This window comes from Nuphar pumila, chromosome 9 (genome assembly GCF_984573655.1).
Source record: "Nuphar pumila chromosome 9, dmNupPumi1.hap1.1, whole genome shotgun sequence".
NCBI classification, from domain to species: Eukaryota; Viridiplantae; Streptophyta; class Magnoliopsida; order Nymphaeales; family Nymphaeaceae; genus Nuphar; species Nuphar pumila.
Window position 1 is genome coordinate 120,826,660 of NC_143257.1, and position 23,822 is coordinate 120,850,481.

The following is a 23,822-nucleotide window of genomic DNA, read 5'->3' on the forward strand; positions in this document are numbered from 1 at the left end:
TCGGGTATTGGCTAAATGGGTTAGAATTTAGATTTGGATCCTAACAGTGAAAAAGCTTTTACCATAAAAAACCATGCACATTACTTAATGGTAAATATAAATCATGAAAGGTAAGATCATGATGGTGGGCTGCATATTTTTAGGGACTCATAATGCCATCAGAAAGCTCCTAGAAGGAGCATGGCTCATGCCTTGATGGCACTATGAACCTCTACTATAACTTTATTGGTTTTAACACATTTGACCAGTTACTAATGAGAACTCACCAATTTATTAAAGAAAAATAATATGATATTAACAATTTTAATAGTGTTGGCAATAACTACGATTACTTTAATTATAAGCATATATATAAAAGCACATTTGGGGGAATCTTGATATTCATAATCAATTGATAAAGTTCTAAAAGATTTGATTTCTTTAATTGGTTCAATGTTCTTGAACACTTATATGATCATAAATTGCCCAACAACCCAACAAACACTTCAACAACCAATCACATGGGATGTCAACAAAAATAAGTATAATAACTGTAGTAATAAAATATATGGAGCTTTAGAATAAGAAACTAAATAAATAAAGAAAAACAGCTAGAAAGAGAATCCCTTGCAACATGCTATTAAAAATCATGAATAAGAAAAAAGGGGAAACAAACTTAAAGATCAATTATTAACCACGCCATAATTCAGTAGTCTAGACATTGCAAAGAGTGTCATGAAACCACTGTTATTGATTCTTCTACACAACAGTTATGCCAACTTTGTTTTTCTAATATTATCAAACCATATTGATACAAACACATCCATACACACCCACCCTTCCATCTATCCATCTTTGTCTTCAGCTCCTGTTCTTGCACTTTTCCACTGCTCTTGGAGCTAAAAATTGAAGAGAATAAAGAAAATTAGTCTTCTTCTTTAAGGTCTCACAAAAACATGCCCAAAGAACCAAAACAAAAGAAAAAAAAGGAATACACTTATGCAAAGATTTTAGGATCCCATGATATGGAACAGAAATTTTATATTTGGTTGTCATGTTTGGATGACACCCAAAATCCAGAATTTCAGAAAATGCATGATACTCTAGATTTCAGTTGCATCTCAACTGTTCATATTCATATTGACACAGCCTCAAGGCATGCATGAACCAAACGCCATGACTTGAACCATGGGGTGGGATCAAGTATAAAATGAAGTCATTAAATACTAAAAATTGCAAATAATTAAAATTGGAATGTGGGTTTAGATCTAACCAAGTCCAATCGCCTCAGATCCATTCATTATGCGAAGCCGTTTGCACGAATCAACAAACATCCTGCAAGAAGATATGAAATTGTTATGAACAATTTATTCTGTTGTTATACTTGTCAAAACCTAACATCCATAATTAGCATAAATTACTGCAGAAACTATTTGAATTAGTAACAAAGTTTAATTTCATGGGTTTATTTGGATAATTTAGAAAAATTTCAATGTTTATAGGTATTAGTGTTGACTTACTCCCATGGAACATCTCCCACCAGCATCCAATCTCCATCCTTGTCTTCATAAGTAGGCACGTACTCAGAGCCATTCAGCAGATCAGTCAACTTGCTTTCATTCATGAAATCCCTACCGTTCATCCCTTTGATCCAAAAAGATTACTTTTAGTTTAAACAATCGCCAACAACCTCAACAACAATGATGATGATGAATGTAAAATTAATGATCTTTCTGTATTTTTGTTTCTAAACAATACTACTTAAAAAGTTGATAATAATTCTTGTAATTAATCCGGTAACAATTCCTGATCATTATTATCAGCATGATTAGGGCAGCATGTTGATGATTGAAGAAGTGCAAGAGTAGATCTATAAATTAACGAGACAAACTCTTTCGTTGTAAAGGTCTTTAAAATGAGCAATTAGTCCTCTAATATCAACAGTCTTAAGTCAGGTTATTTTAAGATGCACGTCACAGTAAATAATAATAATGATAATGACAATAATAATAATAATAAGAAGAAGAAGAAGAATTAGAAGACCAATCATATATACATATGCAACTCAACCTATCTAAATGAGCCAACTAGAATGACTCATCCTAGTCAACCATGATCGAGCTAACCCGCCCGGTAACATGGCTCAGACATGATGGCTTGTTGGACACACCGAGTAGGCCCACCCACAGTCTTCACCATCACAGGGCTACAACTCGGCCTTAGTCCATTAACAAGGTTTGCGGTTGAAATCTGCAGCTAGCAACATGACTAAGCCATGGCGATTCAACCTTACTGACAGTCAAGTCTACTTGTTCAGCAACTTGACCTGCATCATGCATGGCGGACTCAGAGGCTAGTGAGGAGGCACCACAGCGGTGGTTGCCCATGTGGTCAGCGGAGCCTTGTGTCAAGCTGAAGGCCCAGGATCGAATCCTGCTAGCTCATGGGGGCTGCTGTTGCGAAAGGCTGGGTGGTTGTGTCTTCAACTCTGAGTTTTACCTCGCAGGGAGGCTAACCCATTAAATGACCCCGGTCTTGGTGAGGGTTTCTTCATAGTTAGAAAAAAAAAGCCCTAACAAGGAAGGGGCCTCAGGGTTCGTTGTAAAGGTCTTTCTAGCGTAACAGGTCTCCCGACCTAGCATCGGTTTTCCCGTGTAATAAACCGAAAAAAAAAAACGCTTACCGGAGCCAACCTTTTATGCCACTGGGCTCGGTCATGGCAAAGTGCTACTCAAGCCAGCTCATGCCAACCGGCCCATGATATCAACATTTAATGGTGGGGTATGCTCAACGGATTCATTAAAACCATTACCATCTTTTTATTATTATTATTATTATTATTATTATTATTATTATTATTATTATTATTATTATTATTATTATTCACATAGCCATATCAACATCATCATCATAAGATTGTTACGTACCTATTGTGAAGCAACTGAACATGTTCTCCAAGGCAATGGACAGGTCTTGGTAACTCTTGTGCATCTTCAAGTCCACCTTGCGAAGGTAAGGTGCACCATCCATGCTCACCTTCACAAACGTTGCTCCGCTTTTCTCGCCATCCTCGCCCTTCGTGGTCGATTGGACGGACAAGATGTTTTTCCTGAACGATCGAACGGGTGGCCACCCCACCACTTGTGTTCTACATACACCACCACCTCTCAAGCATCAAACACCATGAACAAAAGCGAAAATAAAGAAAGAACAAAAAAAATAAACATACAACCAGTTTTCATAAACAAACCAACTAATAATCACTTTTTCTTTTCTTTCATAAATAAAAATAACAACACAGCATATTATAGTAAAAATTAATGTTTACTATCCGCTCTTTGGGTCATGATATTTGACGGCTTCTTCCTCTTTCATTTCTTTTGAATCTAAGTAGAAACAAGGAGATAATTTCTTGGAAAAAAAACGATAGTTCGAGATTGTTATCAACACAACCACCCAAAAAAACAGTAAAAAAATAGTCAGATACCAGATGATGGTGCAGTTTCTATGAAAGAGACCAAACCCATCATTCTCTTTTCTATGGAAGAGAATTATGGGTATGCTTCTAGAAACCATCCTCCTCAAATTCCTAAAACCTCACAAAAATTATGGTGGGGTTTAGGGGAGTTCAAGTTTTTGCTTACTTGGGTGCCGGTGGCTTCCCAGGATCATTGGTGCAAGGAAGGAGGTTCTCCTTTGTCAACGAGTCGCCGAGCTTGAGGTTCCAGTCCACCGCACCGGCCGTCTCCGCAAACGCCCTTTTTCCGGCTGCCTTCGGCGTCTCGCTCTCCGGCGCCTTATCCTTACCAGGCAAGCCAAGCCTGAGCTCAGTCGCCTCGAAGTTGAGACCCATCTCTTCCTTATTCTTTTCCATGCTGCTCATCTTCAACCCTTTCAAGCTTTCAAAGTTTTGTTTCAGCTAAAACAAAAGATCTTTCACTCTTGTGTAACCTTTTATCCTTCTGTGCGCTCTAAGAGTGAGTGAGTGCCTTGATAAAGGCGAGAGCAAAAGGTTCATAGGGATCCAAATCTGCCTTCGGTGTCAGGTTCCACCAATGAGGGATTAACAAGTGGAAGGCTCGCACGGGTGAGATGACGTCACTTCCCCATGGGGCATCTGAATGATTGTGGTGGCGTGGATGGACACGCAGGTAGAGCAGCGGCTGCTTGGGCGCCGTCGGATGGAAATATGGTCAGCCCAGATTTAATTTGCGATCCGAAAACGGTGGGAACGAGGCCCTTATGATATTTTTATCTAAATACCCTTACTTCATCTGAAAAGGACGGTGGCGTCCCACTTTCGTGTGGAGTCGCTAGAACGGGGCTGACGTTGAAGGCGTAACTTTCGTTTAAGCAGAATAGGGTTATTTTAGTCATTTCCAAGTCTCTTGGTGAACGCTCGAAAAGCAAGGGGTTGTCGCCATCATCACCAGGCAAAAGTAGGGCCACCAAAAAATAATTTCCAAAATACCCTTGACGCTTTATGTACACAAATGGATCGGAATATGTTGATGTACGATCCGAATCAGGTGCATCGCTCCAGGATTCGGATCTTAAAATAAGATCCAAATGCAAATTGGAATCGGGTTTTTCTCTTTTTTGCGGCAAAGGACGCCTCCTGTGGCTTTTGAAGCATGGTAGTCCCATGTCAAATGACAAACTATGGCCATCCCTAGCCAAGAAGGCGGGGCCCTTGTAGGTTAATTGGAATCGGATTCAAACTTACATAATTGGAATGTTATGGGTTGGAATCAGATTTGTACATTCGGTTGGATCCGGATCAAATTTATCCAATATCATATTTTCATGTAAAAAACTTGTTTTCAACCTTATTCGAACGAGCATAACCGTATAAAGATGCACCTCTAGTACATCAAACTTAGTTTGGATCCTGATTTAGCTTGAAGCCTACTTTGCAACATCCAAATGTGGATCTGGATATGCCATGATCCAGCCTGTGCTCGACCGGGGCAAGCCACATATCAAGGTTAGTAACCCAGCAGATCTAGCTAAGATGAGATCCACCTACTCTTGAGCTAAGGATTAAATGTGTCGGGTTGGGTGTTGGCATTACTGAACACAATCAGATCTTGGTTGAATGGATTCAAAGTCAGATCCAGATCCAGATAGAAAATCATATTATTGATTTCGGATCAGATCATTAGCTATTTTAAACAATAAAAACTAAATCTGACCCAATTAATTACGTAGGTCTTGAATTCTGTTACTCGATCCGATCAAAAAGCAACCACACCGTTAGAGAACCAAACCCGGATCCATTAACACAATAACACCACCTCCATCTCATATCTGGGTCCCACACGGCTCCATATATGAATGGGTCCCACATCAAGCGGGATTTGTCCAGTGGGACCCACGTGTCCGAGTTGGTGCCTGCTTATAGGCGGGTCCCACAGGTGTCCTTTACGGGTTCAATTGAGTTGGGCCCATTCGCATGTGGAAGATGTTGGCTTGTCCGCCACTGTCCACTCCTCCGGGCCACACACCCCTATTCCCCTCCCCCCACTCCATGTGCAACGGTCAATTATTTAAGTGTCATTCCCTTTGACCGACCAAATCCCTAACCCTTAATTAATCCAGCTTAGCCCTTGGCCCCTCTTTTAGGGCTGGGAAACAAGCTGAACTGCTCGTGGCTCGGCGCACATGTTTGGCTCCTAATTGGCTCATTCGAACTCGTAAAATAAGCTCGACAAGCTGAATATGAACCATAGATACTCGGCTTGGCTCAACTAGTATAAGCTTGTTAAGTAGTAAAAAATATATATTTTATATGTATTTTCTTTAATCTTATTTCTTTCATCTCTAAAACAATACATTTTTCTTAAAAACAAATCAGCTCGAACTCGGCACGTTTAAATCAGTCTGATTGTGAGCTCGAACTCAGCTTGGCCTGCCACATGAATGTGGCCCAGATTGAATACTTCAAGCCCATCTGATGCAGCTCGTTTGTCAGCCCTACCCACTCACTCTCTCTCTCTCTCTCTCTCTCCAAAATATCCCTTGGATCTAGTGGGTACGTGAGTTGGCTGGGTCCGGGTTGGGGCCGACCTGGATCAGACCAAAATGGGCCCATGTATAGATGCAGTGAGTTGGATATATATTATTGGATCAGGTCAGGCACAGACTGATCCAGCCATATGGCAAATTTGGACCTGACTGGCAGAAAGGCAGACCCTGAATATAAACAATATAAATGTAATTATGCATATACTGTTTAAATAGATGGGACCGTACGTGTGTCACTTTGGGATGGACCCGAAGCTTGTACGGTCTCCCAACCTGGACCGGGTTGCAAAAGTAAAGGTCCTTTAATCATGGACCACGATCATGCTTTGAGAGAGAGAGAGAGAATTGGCACCTTGTCCTGTGGAGTATAAGCCAGAAATGCGAGCAATTCTTGCTGATAGAAGATCTCTCTTTCGATCAAGTCCCTTTCTTGGTAGTAGTGGTTCTGACCTTTTGACTCATGAGATGTCCTAAGTCATTGAACCCACCTACAATTCATGAACTTAAGACAACAAAGAGATGCATTGTCACCTTGTTTGATCTAGGAAAACAACTAGACATGTCCTCTACAGTTTGAAACACTTGGAATTCTAAGGGGTCATACACTAAGGGCACTATATATATATATATATAGTGATGAAAACATACCAAAATGAAATTTATTGAAGAAAACATGCTAAATAGGTTTTTAAAATTTTTGATCTTTTTTTTACAACTTTTTTTTTGAAAGGCGAGCTGGGGTTAGGGATACCCCTACCAGATCATCAACAAACACAAAGTTTATGACTAATCGATATTGCCCATCATCATTTAGCTATTGCATTTATTTTTCTCGTTGCTGGTCATATGAATAAAACTAATTTCGGGATTGGGCACAGTATGAAAGATCTTGTAGAGGTGCATAATCTTTGGGGAGGGGGTCGATTGGGATGTTGGCATAAAGGTCTTTATGACAATCAATCATTCAATTCATTTTCAATTAGGTCTTGCTGCAACCTCTTTGGAAGTTGTTACTTCTTCTTAATCCCCATGTAAGCAGAGGGATTCGAACCTGTGCTTTCAGCTTGGCATAGGACCCGCTTACCACATGGGATACCACCTTGGTAGATTTTTTTACAATTCTGACCTCATAGATGTGTTCGACATGATAGATTGCTAGGAATCAACACCTTCATCGTGTTTTTTTGATGAAAAAATTTATGTATGAAGACTCAAAAGTTTCAACGTCGACCACATCTTTATGGTCAAAATTTTAAAAACAAAACAAAAAACCCTGAAAAACAAGCTCTTTGAGTGACATAAACGCGCCAAGCCACGGTTGCGAAATCGCATTTTCAGGCCCTACCTCTGTGAATTCACAACTGCAATAACGAGAGCCACAACTACGTAAGTTCAAATCCCAATGGTATGGTTGTTTGGTAGGAGCAGTGAGTGTGCGTCGTCACCTTGTGTTGGGACTTAAGTTCAAATCCCAATTGTATGGTTGTATAACCGGTGGGGTCTGCTTAACCCGGAAGCAGATCAGGTCATGCTGAACATGAGCATTTTTGCTCATGCCGACATCGTGGCCATCCAATTTGCATTTTAAAAAGCTAATTAAAAAGTCAACAAAACCACATGGCATTCATCCAAATTTCAAACAGACGGCCACGATGTCGGCATTTGCAAAAACGCTCATGTTCAGCGTGACCTGATCGTTTGCCGCTTAACCCCAGCTTGCCTATAAAAAAAATGACTAGATCTACAACTAGAAAACAATTGTTGTAAAATCAGCCCATAATTTTATTGGGTTTAATCACAGGATATTTAAAGCTTAAACTATTGACTTAAGGTCTAAATTTAGCTTTCCCCATGTTCACACACATAAACTGCTATTTAACTTATCCTATGGTTTAACTGAAAGGGAATTTTTTTAATTAATTATAAATTAAAGTGATATTTGTGGTAACCATGGTTAACACATTATCTTAGGGTGCAGGCCCAAGAAAAATGCATCACTTGAGAATCTTTCTTAGGGTTTCTGTCTCTGCATATTCGAGATGTTGGTTGAACAAGGGACACTTACTTGACGGAGCGGCCCGGATGTTTTTTAGGGTTTCGTGGGGATGGCCTGACCTGGCTGCCCGTTAGTTAGACTTCCTTTAATCTCACTGCCCGGGAAGTAGGGCACCCTGTTGGCTGATAATGGAAACCCTAATTCTTCCTTTTTAATGGTTGACCCAACCCATTATATTATTAGCTAAGCAAAAATACCTTTTTGTCAATGGGTAGAGTTGTAAGTAGGTCCATGAGTATGGACCAAATCCAACATGCCATGTTAATTAGTCTCGTCACCATGTTTTCAAATTTACATGCATAACTGTCAGGGCCAGGTTGGATCTAGATATGGATTAGAAGAAACCCAAGATTGATATCTGATTGCCCATACGGATCCCGACTCATCTTGACATGAGTATTGGACTTATTATATGGTTTTAGGCCCAAATTTATGAGCTGGGCGTGGAATGGATCAGAGACGTGTTCCCCATGAGATGCCGTGTTCGTACGTACGTCCTTGTGTATACACGTACGTGAGATTGGCACTGAACGAAGGACATTTTCTGACACAGAGACTTAATTATCTGGAAAAGTAGGATAAACTGAGAATTGCGTTATGGGGGGTGTAATGCCCTGATTTATCCCACTTTTTCTGGATTATTGAGTGCATCAAAACGTCTGTTAAATAGTAAATTGGTTGTCAGTTTGGTAGGATGGAATCAACTGAAGTGCACGGAATTCCCAGCCAAGCAATGATATAAAGGAACAAAAGGAGATTTTATTCATCATGAAGCATCCTATGCTATTGTTTCTATATCACATAGACCTAAAAGCTGTTGGAAAATATCTAGTGGGTGGGCACGGGCTAGTTTCAAGCAATAGTTGTTCCATTTCAGGATAAAGTCTCTGGTGCAACGAGTGTTAATGCAAATAATAACTTCTTAGGTTGACCAAGGTTCAATTATAAGCTAATCCTAAGCTTAAAAACTTAAGCAAGGATCATAAGTGTAGGTAAAGTCTCGACTAAGTTAAGGTCTGACCTCACTAGAGTGAAATAAAAAAGCATTGTGAGAAAGAAAGAGAGCTTTAATAAGATAGAGAACTCAAAAGAGCATGCTCAAGCTCGTGGAAGAAAAATAGATAGAACAGAGAGAAAAGGATAAATAAAAGGGGAGAGTTATAAGTGTGATGGAGAAAATGAAAGAGAATTGAAATATATATAAGTCTTAACCCAACAACTAACAATAAAATGGCCCTAAAGGGCATATAGAGAACCTAAACAATCAACCATAAAAGACCTAAGCCAGCCAAACCGCAAGGAAAAAGAGGTTCGAAGTCGACGGACATAACCCTGGTCCAAAATGATTCTACCCAAGTTAAGAACATTAGGTTGTAGTTAACGGTAACACTACAAGAAAATTGTGGATTAGCGATGGCCTCTATCCATCGCTAAATTGTTTAGCGACGGATTAGCGATGGATAGAGGCCATCGCGAATTTTTGCTTGCTAATTGGCGAAAAACTTATCTGTCGTTAATTCCGTCGTAAATTTGTGACAGATTAGCGAGAGACATTATCCGTTGCTAATCTGTCGCTAAATTTAAAAAAAAAAAAAATTGATCCCTGTCGGGCGGTATTCCGGCAGCAATAACCGGACTTATACCGCACCCGACAGGCGTCGCCGTCCACCAGTAATCGCTCAGCCTCGTCGCCGCCATCCTTCGTGAAACGGTGTCCTCCGAAGTCGTCGTTGTCGTCGTCGTCCTCTGGCGTCGCCGTCCTCCGTGAAACTGCGTCCTCCGAAGTCATCGCCGTCCTCCGGCATCGCCGTCTTCTGTGAAACTGCATCCTCCGAAATCGTCGTCGTCCTCCATCGTCGCTGTCCTCCGTCGTCATCGTCCTCCGTCGTCATCGTCCTCCGTCGTCATCGTCCTCCATCGTCGCCGTCCTCCATGAAATTGTGTCCTCCGAAGTCATCGCCGTCCTCCGGCGTGGCGTCGCTGTCCTTCGTGAAACTGCCTCGTCGTCGTCATGCTCTCCAGCGCGCTCTTCGACGGGGAGAGAGCGGTTTAAATCATGCGCGGTCGATTTAAATTTCGAACGGGGAGAGAGGGAAAATTTCGCGCTTGGTTTAAATCGAAAATTAGCGAGGGATTTAGCGAGGGAATTTTTCCGTCGCTATTAGCGACGGAAAAATTCCCTCGCTAAAATGGTTTTCTTATATTGAGAATTAGCAACGAAAAATTGTTGTCATTAATCTGTCGCTAATTAGCGATAGATTAGCGATGAAACAACTTTCATCGCTAATCCGTCGCTAATTAGCGACAGATTCATGAAGAAAGTTTTCTTTAGCTAATCTGTCACTAATTTGCGACGAAAAAAATTCGTCGCAAATTTCTGTCGCTAATTAACAATTTTCTTGTAGTGTAACATGGAAGAGTGCTTAATGAAAATCCAAGATCTAAAGTTCAAAATTCAAATTGATAGGTCACTATATATATATATATATATATATAGTTTAGAACACACTTTAAAGCTGCTAACAATAGTTTTTTTTATACTTGAAGAAATTTCATGTAGCCTGACATACCTACGATCATCCCAAAAGTATAAAACTCGGAGGAAAGTACAAAACTCCGAGGTTAGGACTCTCACCCTCATGACCTACGCTGGATGCCAGCTAATGCAAGGAGGTGACACCCACCTGAATCAAACCTAGAGGGCCTCGGCCCCACACCCCCAAAACCCCTCAGGCACTGCTAACAATAGTTGCTGTATGAAGCAACATTTGATCAAATTATTTTACATGATTCAATGAGCAGTGTTTCGTATAGAATCAGGCAAAAGAGATGTTCATCATTAGTAGCACCTTCACATTGGTTTGCATGGATCTTTTTTCTTTAATGAAAAAAAAAATTTATTAAGATAACTGATCAAGGGGTGAGCCATCACCCACATTAACTTAAAACACAGGTGAGGGATCACCAGAAAAGCTGATCCAAAATATGAATCTAGAACGGACCAAGAGAGCTGTTTGATCCTTTGTTCACCAGACTTGAGCAAGTTACTTGAAATTAACATTTGACATCTCTACTTCTTGCCTTTAAGATCGATCTATAATGTTTTTTGGGGGCTCTCTGACACCAACTTGATGTTATGCAAGATGGCAGGATCAAGCCTAAGGCACATTCAAAGTGTGCAATGTGATGACACCAGATCTGAACTCCGAGGTGCAAGCAGCAAAAGAGTTGCACTATGCTTTTAAAGAAATGCTTGTGTGACATTATTTTTTTTAAAGGCAAGCTCGGGTTAGGCAGACCCCTACCAACGGGGGGCTCCGCTTCTCTGGTAGGAGCAGCTAGTGCACGTTACCTTATGTTGGGATGTTGCAGGTTCAAAACCCAATAGTATAGTTGTATAACAGGTAGGGGTCTGCCTAACCCCAGCTTGCCTTTAAAAAAATAAAATAAAAAATGCTTGTGTGATTCAAAAACCCATTTCTAGATTTGATATATGATCACTTCAGCATTGTAATCATGTATGCCCAATCTTTATATGATTTTGCATGAAAAATGGATCCTGCCATCAAAGTGAATCGATTCTTTTCAAGGCAATGGTTGCTCATGTTGGGTAATTGGTATGATGCTTTGAATGTTTCGTTTTATGTATGAACTCTAAATATATTTAACATCAAAAAAATATTCAAACTATTTTTCTTCGTATACAAGAACTCTGCTCATCTGGTAAGGACAGCTCACGAAAGTAACCAAGCTGAAGGGCTGGTATCCCATGTGGTAACCGAGGTCCTGTGCCAAGCTGAAGGCCCAGGTTCGAATCCCTCTGCCACATGGGGCTTAAGAGATATCTGGAAGGGGTCTGCCTAACCCAGCTTGCCTTTAAAAAAAAAAAGTAACCATGCTGAAGAAACGTCACAGTGTCCAATAATAATTGTGATATGTACATGCATATGTTCACATCGATGCTATGTGCCATTGAAGCACGATTATCATTCATGGCCTACAAAGTTCATCGGTAGGATTTGTCAGCCATGCTTTTCATGTGCCTTGGGGCCAACAAAGCCCCTCCCCGCTACCACACCCAAGGGGTGTCAACGGGTTTGGTTTACCCGGACCCAACTTGGATCAAACTCTATATGGTCCGGGTATGATGACAAATAAGAAGACCCGATTAAGACCTGGGTCCAGACTCGAAGGTCCCATTAATATATGGACCTGGGTATAGTCTGTAAAATTTTACACCAGACTTGGACCCGACCGGAGTTCCGATTAAAACCCAAAAATGATAAAAATATTACTTTACTGGGTATGGTCTTGGTCGGGTTCATGTAGTTTTTATCAGATCCAGGTATGGTTTCTCTTATAGTATATTCAATTAGACCCGGATCCGGACCTGATACCATACTAAAAAATCTGGTACACACACAATAAAGCCCAATTCTATTATTCCCATCAATATCATATCTGCCGACAAATTAAAAGAATTGGGAAAATCTAAATAAATATTTGCATACAACAGATTTAATAAAAATTAAAATATGTAAAAACCATAAAGATAAATTTTTAAAGCATAAAAAAGGTTAGAAATAGTAGTAGCGTGTGATATTTGAAAATAGGAAATATTTAAAATTCACTGACATTTTATAATTTTATAAAAATACCATAATAAAGCCGCAATCTTTTAAAAATATCAGTGATATTTGTCACTGTAATCCCCATCATCCTTGGGCTAGCTGTATTATTTATGAGATAGGCCTCCATTTCCTACCTTGGTCAATGTCTAAAATGGCCTTGGAAGAAATGCCGACTTGAGTTGTCCTGTTTGACCATTTTCTCATGTATTTTGGGGTGTTAACTTCATAATAAATGACTGCTTATTTTTTCCTTTTTATGTCTAAAATTCATTTTATATATATATATATATATATATAAGTTCATAAATGTCCTCAATCCCCTCTTGGTGCAATAGAGGTCCTTAGCAATGCCTTAGAATTCCACTTAGGTACAACTACTTTAAAATATCTAGTAGTGATGCAATGTCAAATGTGCTTTTTTGTTAACAATCTTTCACCATATCCTGCCTCAAAGGGGTTTGGCGTGGTGGGATGGGACCTAGGCCTATAGTCAGGTAGTCTAGGTTCAAATCTCATGGGTGTGACCCTTTGCACAAGCCAAAGCATGGCGATTCCTTGGGGGCAAGGGGTTATGCCTATGGAGTTTTTTGCGGACAAGACAGTGATCGTAAGTGCGGCAGGCAGAGCCAGCGCAGCTAGGTCTCTGATCTTGAGGGTGGTTTCTCCTTAGTAAATATAAAAAAAAAACACTATCCTTAGAAAAAACACCAATAAATATTTCAATTCAAATAAATTAAAGAATTATTTGCCTAAATTAATAAACGATAGTTCAAGGATGATAATTGTTGAAATAATTAAAAATAGGGTGACAATGGTATTTTCATATTTTTGTTAAAAGTCCTTGAGGTCCTGCTACCCACCGGAGAGTACACCCAGCTTAGACCTTGCAGCAAGGAATGCATCAGTAGATTTTGAACCGTGGTCATCCTATGTCAGGTAGCAAACCATGTTACATTATCTATATCTTGTGTCCCGAAATTTCTGCTTTAATGAAGTTCTGCGGCTGCCTGTCCTTATGCCTAAGCAAGGGTGCATACAGATTGGAGAGAATCAGATATTTGATTCAAAATTGTTTTCATCTTTCATGGCTAATTTAAGTCAGTTCTGATTTTAAATTGACATTTTCAAGAAAAGATGCAAATTGCAATCCGGTAATATATTTTCCACCTGATCTAGCTAACTCAAATTGGGTTAAGAGTGCCATGAGTCTTTGTGGAAGTTGTGTTAAATATTTATTATTAAAAATTGACTGGTTGTAGTAATGAAGTAATGGGTTGAGTATAAAAGTATAAATTGTTTTAGCGCCATGAGTTTTACGGATGGCATTGGACCGGGGGAGACGGGGATCCATTCAAACCCTCCCATTTAGGGTGGGGACGGAGGACATGAAACATTATATTAAGCTTACTAATATACTCTTAATATTTTATAAAATAACATTTAAATTATATATATATATATATAAAAAAAAAATTTGTTTCCTAACCCTAAGTTTCATGACCCCTTTCTCTCCTCTCTTCTTAGTCTATCAAGTCCAACCCAGTGACATAGGGATGGCAGTTGATAAGAGAGAAACAAAGATCAGTCCAAACCAGCCCCATTTAGAGCGGAGATAGAGGACATGAAACAGATAATATACCGGGGATGAAGGTGAAAATCAAAACCCATGCAGGGATGAAGGCGGAGATGGAGGGCAAAATTTTGAGATAGGGCATGGGTGAAGAGCTTTCCCTTGCACCCGCCCCAGTCCACTACCATCCCTCAAGTTTGAGTTTTAGATAAACATGTCAAAAGTCATTATATATATATATATATATATATATATATAGAGAGAGAGAGAGAGAGAGAGAGAGTTCATTCTAGGTTGGGGTTGTCAATAGGTTGGCTATCTTACTCAAACCAAATAACAAATGTATGGGTTTGAATTTGAGTTATCTTGGGTCATAAAATAGAATCCCAAACATTGGACCCATAATTTAATGGGTAGTATTCGTATTTTATTTTACATAAAAATTATATAAGGAAGCACTCGGGTCAGTGTCATTATGTCTTATATGCAACCAACAAGAGTTTTAGTTAATGGATGAAGGATTGCTCAAAGGGAATATCATGGTCTCCCTCTATGGGAGAAGAGAAACACAATGTTTCTCATAGTTTAGGTTGTCACTGTAATGCTCTTGATTTATAACTCAATTTTTTTTTAGTAATTTCTTTTATAGGTTTCATTAATGGCATTGCTCCAACTAGTCTAAACTTTTGGAGGGAAGCTTGTGTACAAGCTCTAGCGTTTAATAACTTACTAGAACTAAGTTCAAGAAAGAGACATCCAAGAACAAGAACTCTTTATCAAGAAAACAGAAAGACAACGAAAAATATGGAATCGAGAATATTGCAGATATAATATAAAATCACAAACTATTCTAATAAAATCTATCAATTTAATAATTATCCTTCACACTAAATTAAATAAAATTATTCATAATAGGCAGTTTCGAAACCAATAAGCCAAATCTTAGAGTCTAGTGTCAAACCCTATAATGTCCCAAAGTAAAGTCCAGCCACAGTTCAGTTATTCAAGTCTTAAAAAAAATCACTCAATCAAGCCTTTTCACCTAAAATGTTAAAATTATTTAGGGTGAGAACAATGAACCCAAAGTATAAAAAAATCTACAAAAACAATGTAGAGACGGAATTATCATCAAGTAATTATAGATAGTAATAATTTGACTACAACATACATTAATTAGAACTATATAAAATTTTGTTAATTAACACATGTACATCTAAAAAATAACATTCAATAATTCATGCATTTATAACATATTTATGCATGAATAGTTAATCAAGGCATGAACTTACTGGAATAATTAAAACATCGCTCTTATGCATGAGTAGCTTCTTATATTTATTATTATCTTTCTTACTTTAATGATACATGCAATGTTTTAACTACATGCAAACACAAGATTGTTTCTCTATCACAAACTTTTGTAGGTACTACACAATCCTCACCTGATCAGAAGCAACGGTCTAGTGTTATTTTCAAACAATTTGTGACTTATTAACCTGACTTTACACATCTTGACTTGTCATGAGGTGTGGGATGATCTTTTTCGAAAGAGTCCCCAACCCTCCAACCTGATATATCAGAATTCATTCAGCTAAAGTACATACATATCACCCTGTGGTTGTAGTGGTAATGTAGTCTTCTCTTTCTGTAGCTGAGGAAAGGAACCCTCTTTGCTATAAGATGAATTCCATGAAGCCTAGAGTACCACTTACCTTTTTTTGATAAGCCTTACAAGAATTAATGCATATTTCATTTTTAATTAGTTAATTGACTTGTCATTCATGCCTAATCACAATTAACCACTCACAGTGTTAATAGCTACCAATTCAGACATAGGCACAACCACCTTTCGAGCATAAACATAGCAACCTTTCGAGCACAAGCATGCATAAGTTCAATTAGGTCACATTCAACTATTAATCCAATCCAACCAGATTCTCATATATGTAATTCATAGATGCATTCTTATACTTTGATAAGCCAAATAATAATTTATATATAATAATTCAAACTTAGCATCAACATGTAAATCACCTCGTGGGCATGCATTCCAACATACATTCAATCATACATTCAGTGCACATAAACATATTATCATGCTTCACATATTTCATGTCATGTTGCATGTAAGCATATCATAACATTATGCAAGCATATCATAATATCATGAAAACACATTAACATGTCATACATTCAATTTTAGCATTAGAATAAAAGATTACAACATATAGGAATCAGAATATGTTCGTAAGTGATGACACAACCATACAACCTCAATAGGCCCGCACGCAATACACTAACAGCTCGTTTATCATGAATTTGGTTTACCTTTGAAACCAAGCTATGTTCATCTGGTTCACTTTTGTAATCATGACATGAATGCAATCTTAAATTTTTAATTCGAGACTATATCGATAGAACTTTCTAAAACAATAGAAATTCTGTCATAACCCATATAAAATTATTTTAGCTCTAAGATTTTTAATTTAGATTCACACACATGTTAGTTGTTCATAGAAAAAACCTAGACATAAACTCATTTCGAACTAGAGAATAAAAATTCTAAAACCACCTATTTTCTATTCAAAGAATAGTTATATTCAGTTCAGTCGTTCTAATGAAACATCAATCATGTATTACATATAATGAAATAAATTTTGACATATTTACAGAAGGAGACTTGATATGTCTAAGACAATTTTTCGAAAACCTTGAGTTAAAACTTGTTTCATATAGAGAATTAAAATTCATACAACACAAGGTTTTTTGTTATTTAATAGACTTGTTCAGAAATTATAGGTTCTGGATCGAACTTTAAAGATTTTTAATTTTTAAACCATAAAGAATTAGACTACAAGTTTTTTATCGTGTGTTCCTTAATACACAAACTAACAATAATAAAAATATCATTTATAAATCTAGAATATATTGAGATCTATAATTTTTATAAAAACATGCCACCTATATGAATTTTTTGTCGCGACAAAAATTTTGTGTCGACTTGTAGAGGTCATATCTCTCAACTCAAAACTCACTTGAGCCAAAAAAAAATTCTGATATTGCTTTTATATGTTTTAAATATTTTTTAAAATTTTCAAGATTATGGGTTCACCATTTTGGAGAACTAGATTTTTCTTTAGGGCTGGTCGAACTAAATAAATAGTACAACATGTAGTTTTCAAGAAAACACATTAAGAACTTTATGTTTTTCATAAAAAACACTAAGAACATGCATCCAACGATTTTTATTCATCAAACACACATCATATTTTTGCATATACACATCTAAGCATGCTAAAAATACAAAGATATCATACAGATTATAAATCAAACATAAAATCCAATATTTTTATATTAGAGAACATATTTTTCTCAAAACTAATTTTCTAAAAAAGATTTTCGCGTTTATAAAAATCTCCATGATCAAACCATATCAGTATCTAGGTGAATCTAGATTGATATGCATGCTAGTACACATCTGAGTATTATAAATTCAACATATAACATACTATACATACAAAAGAATACAAGATTCAAAGTTGGATAAATCTAAAATTTCAAACTGCATACCTTTACGATGTAGTTTTGCATAGTCTCATAAGAAACCAATACAAAACTCACTCATAGACTCAATCCATGGTTCTAAACCATGAACTTGAATTAAGATATAGATTCGCATGACTCAATCTTAGATCTAAACCCATTTGATATAGATTTTTCATATTTTTGTCTTAAAAAATCTCATGTTATATTGTTTCACACATCTAAAACAACTTCTGAAAATAACTCACGACCAAACAAAGACTACAAATTTCGAAAACACTCAATCTAAATCCAAAATTAGATTTAAAACTGATGTTGAAACCCAAAATACAAGAGATTACAACTAGGATACTCACTTATATCGGTTTAATCTCTAATCCTCTTTCGTATGCACCACCAATGTGCATCAATGAGCAAGAACGGATTTTTCTTGTAAAGAGAGGGGCGTGTGGTAGAAAGAAAGAAGAGAGAGAAATATAGTGAATAGGGATTTGGAAGAGATAAATAAAATAGAGAGATTATGGAGGTCGTGTAGGAGGAGTAGAGATAGGAGTCCCTTTATAGCTCCATGTATGGTTTCATAATCCTACATGAAAACTCCTTCCAAGCTTATCTATTTTAAATTTACCTAATTACATTTCATGTTAGTTTATGAAATTATAAGCTAATTAGGACTCCAACATGTAATAGAAAATTATGAGATATATAAAGTAACTAGGCTTATTTATAAAAAAAAAATAAAAAACTAATGGCTAGTTTGATTTTAGGCCTAAGTAGAAAATTTGGTAACATAATTGAATCCTTCTCATATTGGTTTTCATCCTCAAGATGACCCACATAGGGGGGCGTCTCTCTCTATGGGTTCAAATTTTTTTATTTAATTCTAAATTAAATTCAAATTGAAATCTAATTCAAATTTAATTTACATTGTAATTCAAATTTAAAATAAAATAAAATCTTAAATAAAAATCAACTTCAAATTGAAATTAAATCCCAAAATAAAATTCAAATAAAAATAAAAAATCAACCCAAAATCTAAAACATAAAATTCATATTTATTTTATTAAATAATTATAAAAAATTAGCAAGTCCCCGTGATCATGAGCCAGTATGGTGGGAGGGTCTTCTGCTAAGATTTCCTCACAGAAAGCTTCAATGATGCAAGATGAAGATTCATTTCGTCTTGTGATCTCTCCACAGAGACATGACAGAAATGTTAGCCCCCTTTAAATGGTCTCTTCTGAAAGTTTTTTTTTGGGGGGGTGGGAACCATGAAAAATTATCGGATGTATGTTGACTGCCCATCAATGAGGGAAAGTTAAAGTTACAGGCATCGAACTGTGTCGCTACGAATACGCCTATCTGGTTTATCGATAGAATGTTGGACACAAGATGTGTTTGAGGGCATAGCGAAATTTCTGTAGGGGCATCTCATAGAGGTTGACGACTACACACGCACGCAATGGAGAGAGGGGTTTTCCCGTATAATATAGGTAGTTGTGTCGTTAAACGTCTCTCTCGAGTCAAAGATTGAGATCACAATCTTGAATCGTCAAGTTTTCCAACAAGAAATCGTGTATGAGACAAAAATCAGATTCCGTCAACAATGCGGTTCCACCAGTCATTCTCAGGCGACTTGTTCGATTCTCAAATCTGAAACTAAAAATTCAAATTTTCAGGTACCCTGCAACGAATGGTAGCAAGTCAAGATTCATCGCAAATAATCAGAAAAAATAATCTTCTCGGCCTAACAGCTTCGCGGTTCTGTCTGAATCTGAAGTTGCAGAAAACCCTCCCCTGCAACCACAAGACTCCACTCTAATGAAGGGTGCTCCGGAATTGAAACCTGATGATGGTAAGGACATGGGTCAATAGGGTACCAAGCGTACTGCGTTCCCAGAACCCTCGTCACAGGTCGACAAGCCCCTCCCACCTTCTACGGGTTCAGAGCCTCTGACGAGCCTTGGCCAATATCGGGTGTCCTCAATGGAGGTTAAGCAGGCCAAATTCTCTCCACTTTCTGTCAGTACTCTTGAACGGCCGGAATCCCCTCTGATTCTGGTGGCTGGCTGCCAACTACAGCCTGAGTAGTTATCCAATTGTCAATCTCCCACTCCCGGCAGAATCGGTCTGTAGGGATGCCCCAACATGCCCACCATGCTATGTCAGTGGGGCACTCTGCCAACATGGACGAGTACTCCACACAAACAAACACACGAATTGAGGATCCTACTGAATTCTGCTTCACGGCGTCTGATATGCATGATACCCACCCTTCGAGAGAGGACTCAGCCATAACAAACGGCCAGTCTGCGATCACGGCGTCTGATATGCATGATACCCACCCTTCGAGGGAGGACTCAGCCATAACAAATGGCCAGTCTGCGACCTCCCATCCCCACGTGAACAGAGAGTCACGGGCCATCAAGGACACTCTGCTCGACTTCAGTAGCATCTGAAGTCGGGTGCAGTCACGATGAAATCTTCAAACAGTGAGATGATGGACCTTCCAACTCGGGATTCAGGCTCGAAGGCTAAAACAGTTGTTTCAATCAAAGGACAGAAATAAGTCCAGTTTGGACTCCCTACTGTAATTTCTTTTGTTTCTCTGTTAATCTCCCCACTGTAAATTTGCATCCATAGGCCCGTAGAGAAACATATTCAGATGTTTTCCAAATAAAGTAAACTAAGGAAACTTTCGTTATAGCATATATAGCCGTTTATTGACTCAATTTAACCTCATCGATGTGTTCAGCATACTCAATTTGGTAAAAATTAAACGACTCTTGGATAGTATATTTTTTTGACAAAATATATTTTTATGAGTCAAGAAAAATCTATACATTTATATCTGTTGATTCTTGGATCGCCAAAAAACCTGATTGCAGATCGGATTCGATCGATCCAAAAGCTGGTTCCCACTAAATAAAACATGTAGATCACACGTAGGTGTTAATTAGATGTGAAAAAAATAAGGAGTGTCACTTTGCGAGGTCGATTGTAACAAATATAGAGAGAGAATTGAACATATTAGTCCCCATTTCTCATTCTGCCCCTAGTTTTGAAGTGTTATGATAGATTTGAACGTTAGATGTGTTTAGCATGCTGGATTTAGTGGCAATCGACTCTTGAACCGTTAGATGTGTGTGTGTGAGATCTGGATTTTTCTATTATATATCTTTTCTTTTGACTACTAATTCAAATCTAATTAGATTGAATCAAGTCAAATGTAATAATGTTTAGATCCAAATTAACTGAGTATGATCCGTTTGTGCTAGTATATATATTCTTTTTTTGGCAACCTTAATTCAAAGGAATAAGAACTCTCATATCAATTCCATGATTACAAAAAAAAAAATATGAATTTTCAAAGAATAGGAATGAGCGTGTTCAAGCTATCCAAAGGCAAGAAATCTAGAGATTGAGAATTCTCTTTATAATTCTTTAGTTTGAGAATTCACTTTTTCATGAGAATTAGCTTCCAAAGTATCTAAACACACCCTAAGTAAAGCATAAAAATCAGGTCTGCGCATTTAGATTAAAAAATACATGAAAATATGTTTTTTAAGCAAAATTGCTAGCTAAGAGATGCTTAGGTACTAAATCGGTGGTCAATCCTGATGGCTGTCCATCGTGCGCTTTGATGAACGGTCACGATAAAAAAAAAGTAACATTAAAACTCATCAAAATGATGATTTTTTTCATCAAAGGGCATCAACAAAATTGTTGTCGCTAATGCCCCATTGACAGAAAAACTTGTCAAAAATGCTGATTTTTTTTTGTTTTGCGCTGGCCGTCCATCAATGCACGCGATGGAGGATCAGCACGCTTGACCACGGGTTTAGTACCTATGGATTTCGTAGCTACCAATCACTCATTTTTTAATGTGGTCTGGGAGATAAATAGTCTGGAGCTTGCACATTACTCTCTCTCTCTCTCTATCTATCTATCTATCTATCTATATACAACACAACAACAACAACTACGCCTTCATCCCAAAACAATTGGGGTCAGCGATATGAACCAAAAAAGAAATTCATTTTGGGTCTTCCACATGAATCCTTTTCCTCCAATCATTTCTATCCAACGCCATGTCCTCGGTGAGGTTCAAAGCATTCATATCCTTTCCTATCATCTCCATCCAAGTCTTCCTAGGCCTACCCCGACCTCTTTTAACTAATATATTTTCCCATTTCTCCAACCTTCTAACTGGAGCATCATTAGGCCTTCGCCGAATATGTCCAAACCACCGTAAACGATTCTCTCGCATCTTATTTTCAATGGGTGCAACACCTACCTTCTTACGTATCTCTTCGTTCCGAATCTTATCTTTTATTGTATTTCCACACATCCATCTAAGCATCCGCATCTCAGCTACACTCATTTTTTGAATATGATGTCTCTTTGCAGCCCAACATTCCGTACCATATAGTAAAGCGGGTCTAATAGTCGTCCTATAAAACTTTCCCTTCAACCGCAATGGCATTCTACGATCGCACAATACTCCAGTAGCACTTTTTCATTTCATCCACCCAACCTTTATCCTATGATTTACATCTCCATCAATTTCTCCATACTTTTGAATGATGGATCCCAAATATTTGAAATAATCATTCACCGGTATATCTTGCTCACCAAGCTTCACTACACTCCCATCACTACTTCGTTGCTTACTAAACCGACATTCCATATATTCAGTCTTACTCTTACTCAACTTAAAACCTCTAGCTTCCAATGTCTGTCTCCATAATTCTAACTTAGCATTAACCCCAGCTCTAGACTCATCAATCAAAACAATATCATCAGCAAACAACATACACCACGGTACATTTTCTTGAATTGATCTCGTAAGCTCATCCATCACTATTGCAAATAGGAAAGGGCTTAAAGCAGATCCTTGATGTAACCCAACCGTTATCGGGAAATTGGTTGTCACCCCTCCACAAGTGCGGACATTGGTTACTACTCCTTCATACATATCTTTAATTATACTAATGTACTTGAGAGAAACACCTTTCTTCATCATTGTCCACCAGAGAACGTCCCTAGGTACTCTATCGTATGCCTTCTCTAAATCAATAAAAACCATATGCAAATCTTTGTTCCTCTCTCTATATCTTTCAATAAGTTGTCTAAGAAGATGTATAGCTTCCATAGTTGATCTTCCAGGCATAAAACCAAATTGATTCTCCGATATCATGACAACCAATAGATATATATATATAGAGAGAGAGTACAACATAAATGCTTGAATATTAGGTGCTTGATGGGTTTTTCAGTTTTTTTTTTATTTTATTTTTAAATTCTGATTTGATATATGTTATTTTTTTTATAGGGATCAGCTCTTGAAGTGTTTGATTCTAACACATGGGTGGGTTTTTATACGGTTCAAAAAATCAACTGTTCAAAATCTTTGAAACACATGGTCCAGGTATCGCTAGATTCTATGTAAATCCACCATGCTCAATACATTTATGGGATCCGAACTGAGAAAAAAACACCGAAAGACCCCAAAAATCCATCAAGCACGTATAGCAAGCACCTAATGTTCAAACACCTGCGCTCTACACTATATATTTCTGATTGTAACCACAGCAGGTCATGTCTACTGTCAGCCCCACACGTAACTAGACCTGATTGAAAAATAGTGAAATGCATCCAAACAAAGATTTAGTATTTGAGGTAGGGATGCAAATGGATCGGATCAGGATCAGGTGAATACATAGGAAAGTTGAATGCGGATTGGGTTGGAACAGCCCAAAATCATAAAAATGGCATACTGGATCCGGTCAGTTTGCATCCCTAATTTTGGGGATCGATTTGAGATGGCTGGTTGGTTAAGTTGCACTATCATAACCGACGGTTGTCAAGACTCGAATGGTTATGGATCCCCAGGCTTGCCTATAAAAAAAATAATAATATTTGAAAGAGGATCTATCAGCTAATGAGAAGTGAGGTCCTTTCTCCTTTGTATTTACACTAAATCATGGATTTGGCAGCTGCCACTTCTTCAAAT

The 23,822-nt window shown here is 37.9% G+C and overlaps 1 protein-coding gene across 1 annotated transcript; it reads right to left on the bottom strand.

The window, feature by feature from the left end:
• Window positions 1-645: 645 nt before the first annotated feature.
• On the bottom strand, window positions 646-3,961 carry LOC149829122 (auxin-responsive protein IAA16-like). Its single transcript, XM_090017906.1, has 5 exons — window positions 3,624-3,961; window positions 2,907-3,127; window positions 1,500-1,623; window positions 1,253-1,314; window positions 646-878 (listed from the first exon to the last, which is right to left on the bottom strand). The coding sequence occupies exons 1-5, from the start codon at window positions 3,860-3,862 to the stop codon at window positions 841-843; spliced, it is 684 nt and encodes a 227-aa protein (XP_089874032.1). The 5' UTR covers window positions 3,863-3,961; the 3' UTR covers window positions 646-840.
• Between the last annotated feature and the right edge of the window lie 19,861 nt (window positions 3,962-23,822).

Excerpts from the sequence above, each read along its gene's own strand:
- LOC149829122 (XM_090017906.1), bottom strand. The coding sequence starts at position 3,862 with ATGAGCAGCATGGAAAAGAATAAGGAAGAGATGGGTCTCAACTTCGAG. Across the intron at positions 1,624-2,906 it reads GTTCAGTTGCTTCACAATAG|GGATGAACGGTAGGGATTTC; the intron begins GTACGTAACAAT and ends TTTGGATCAAAG. Across the intron at positions 879-1,252 it reads ATCTGAGGCGATTGGACTTG|CTCCAAGAGCAGTGGAAAAG; the intron begins GTTAGATCTAAA and ends TTCAATTTTTAG.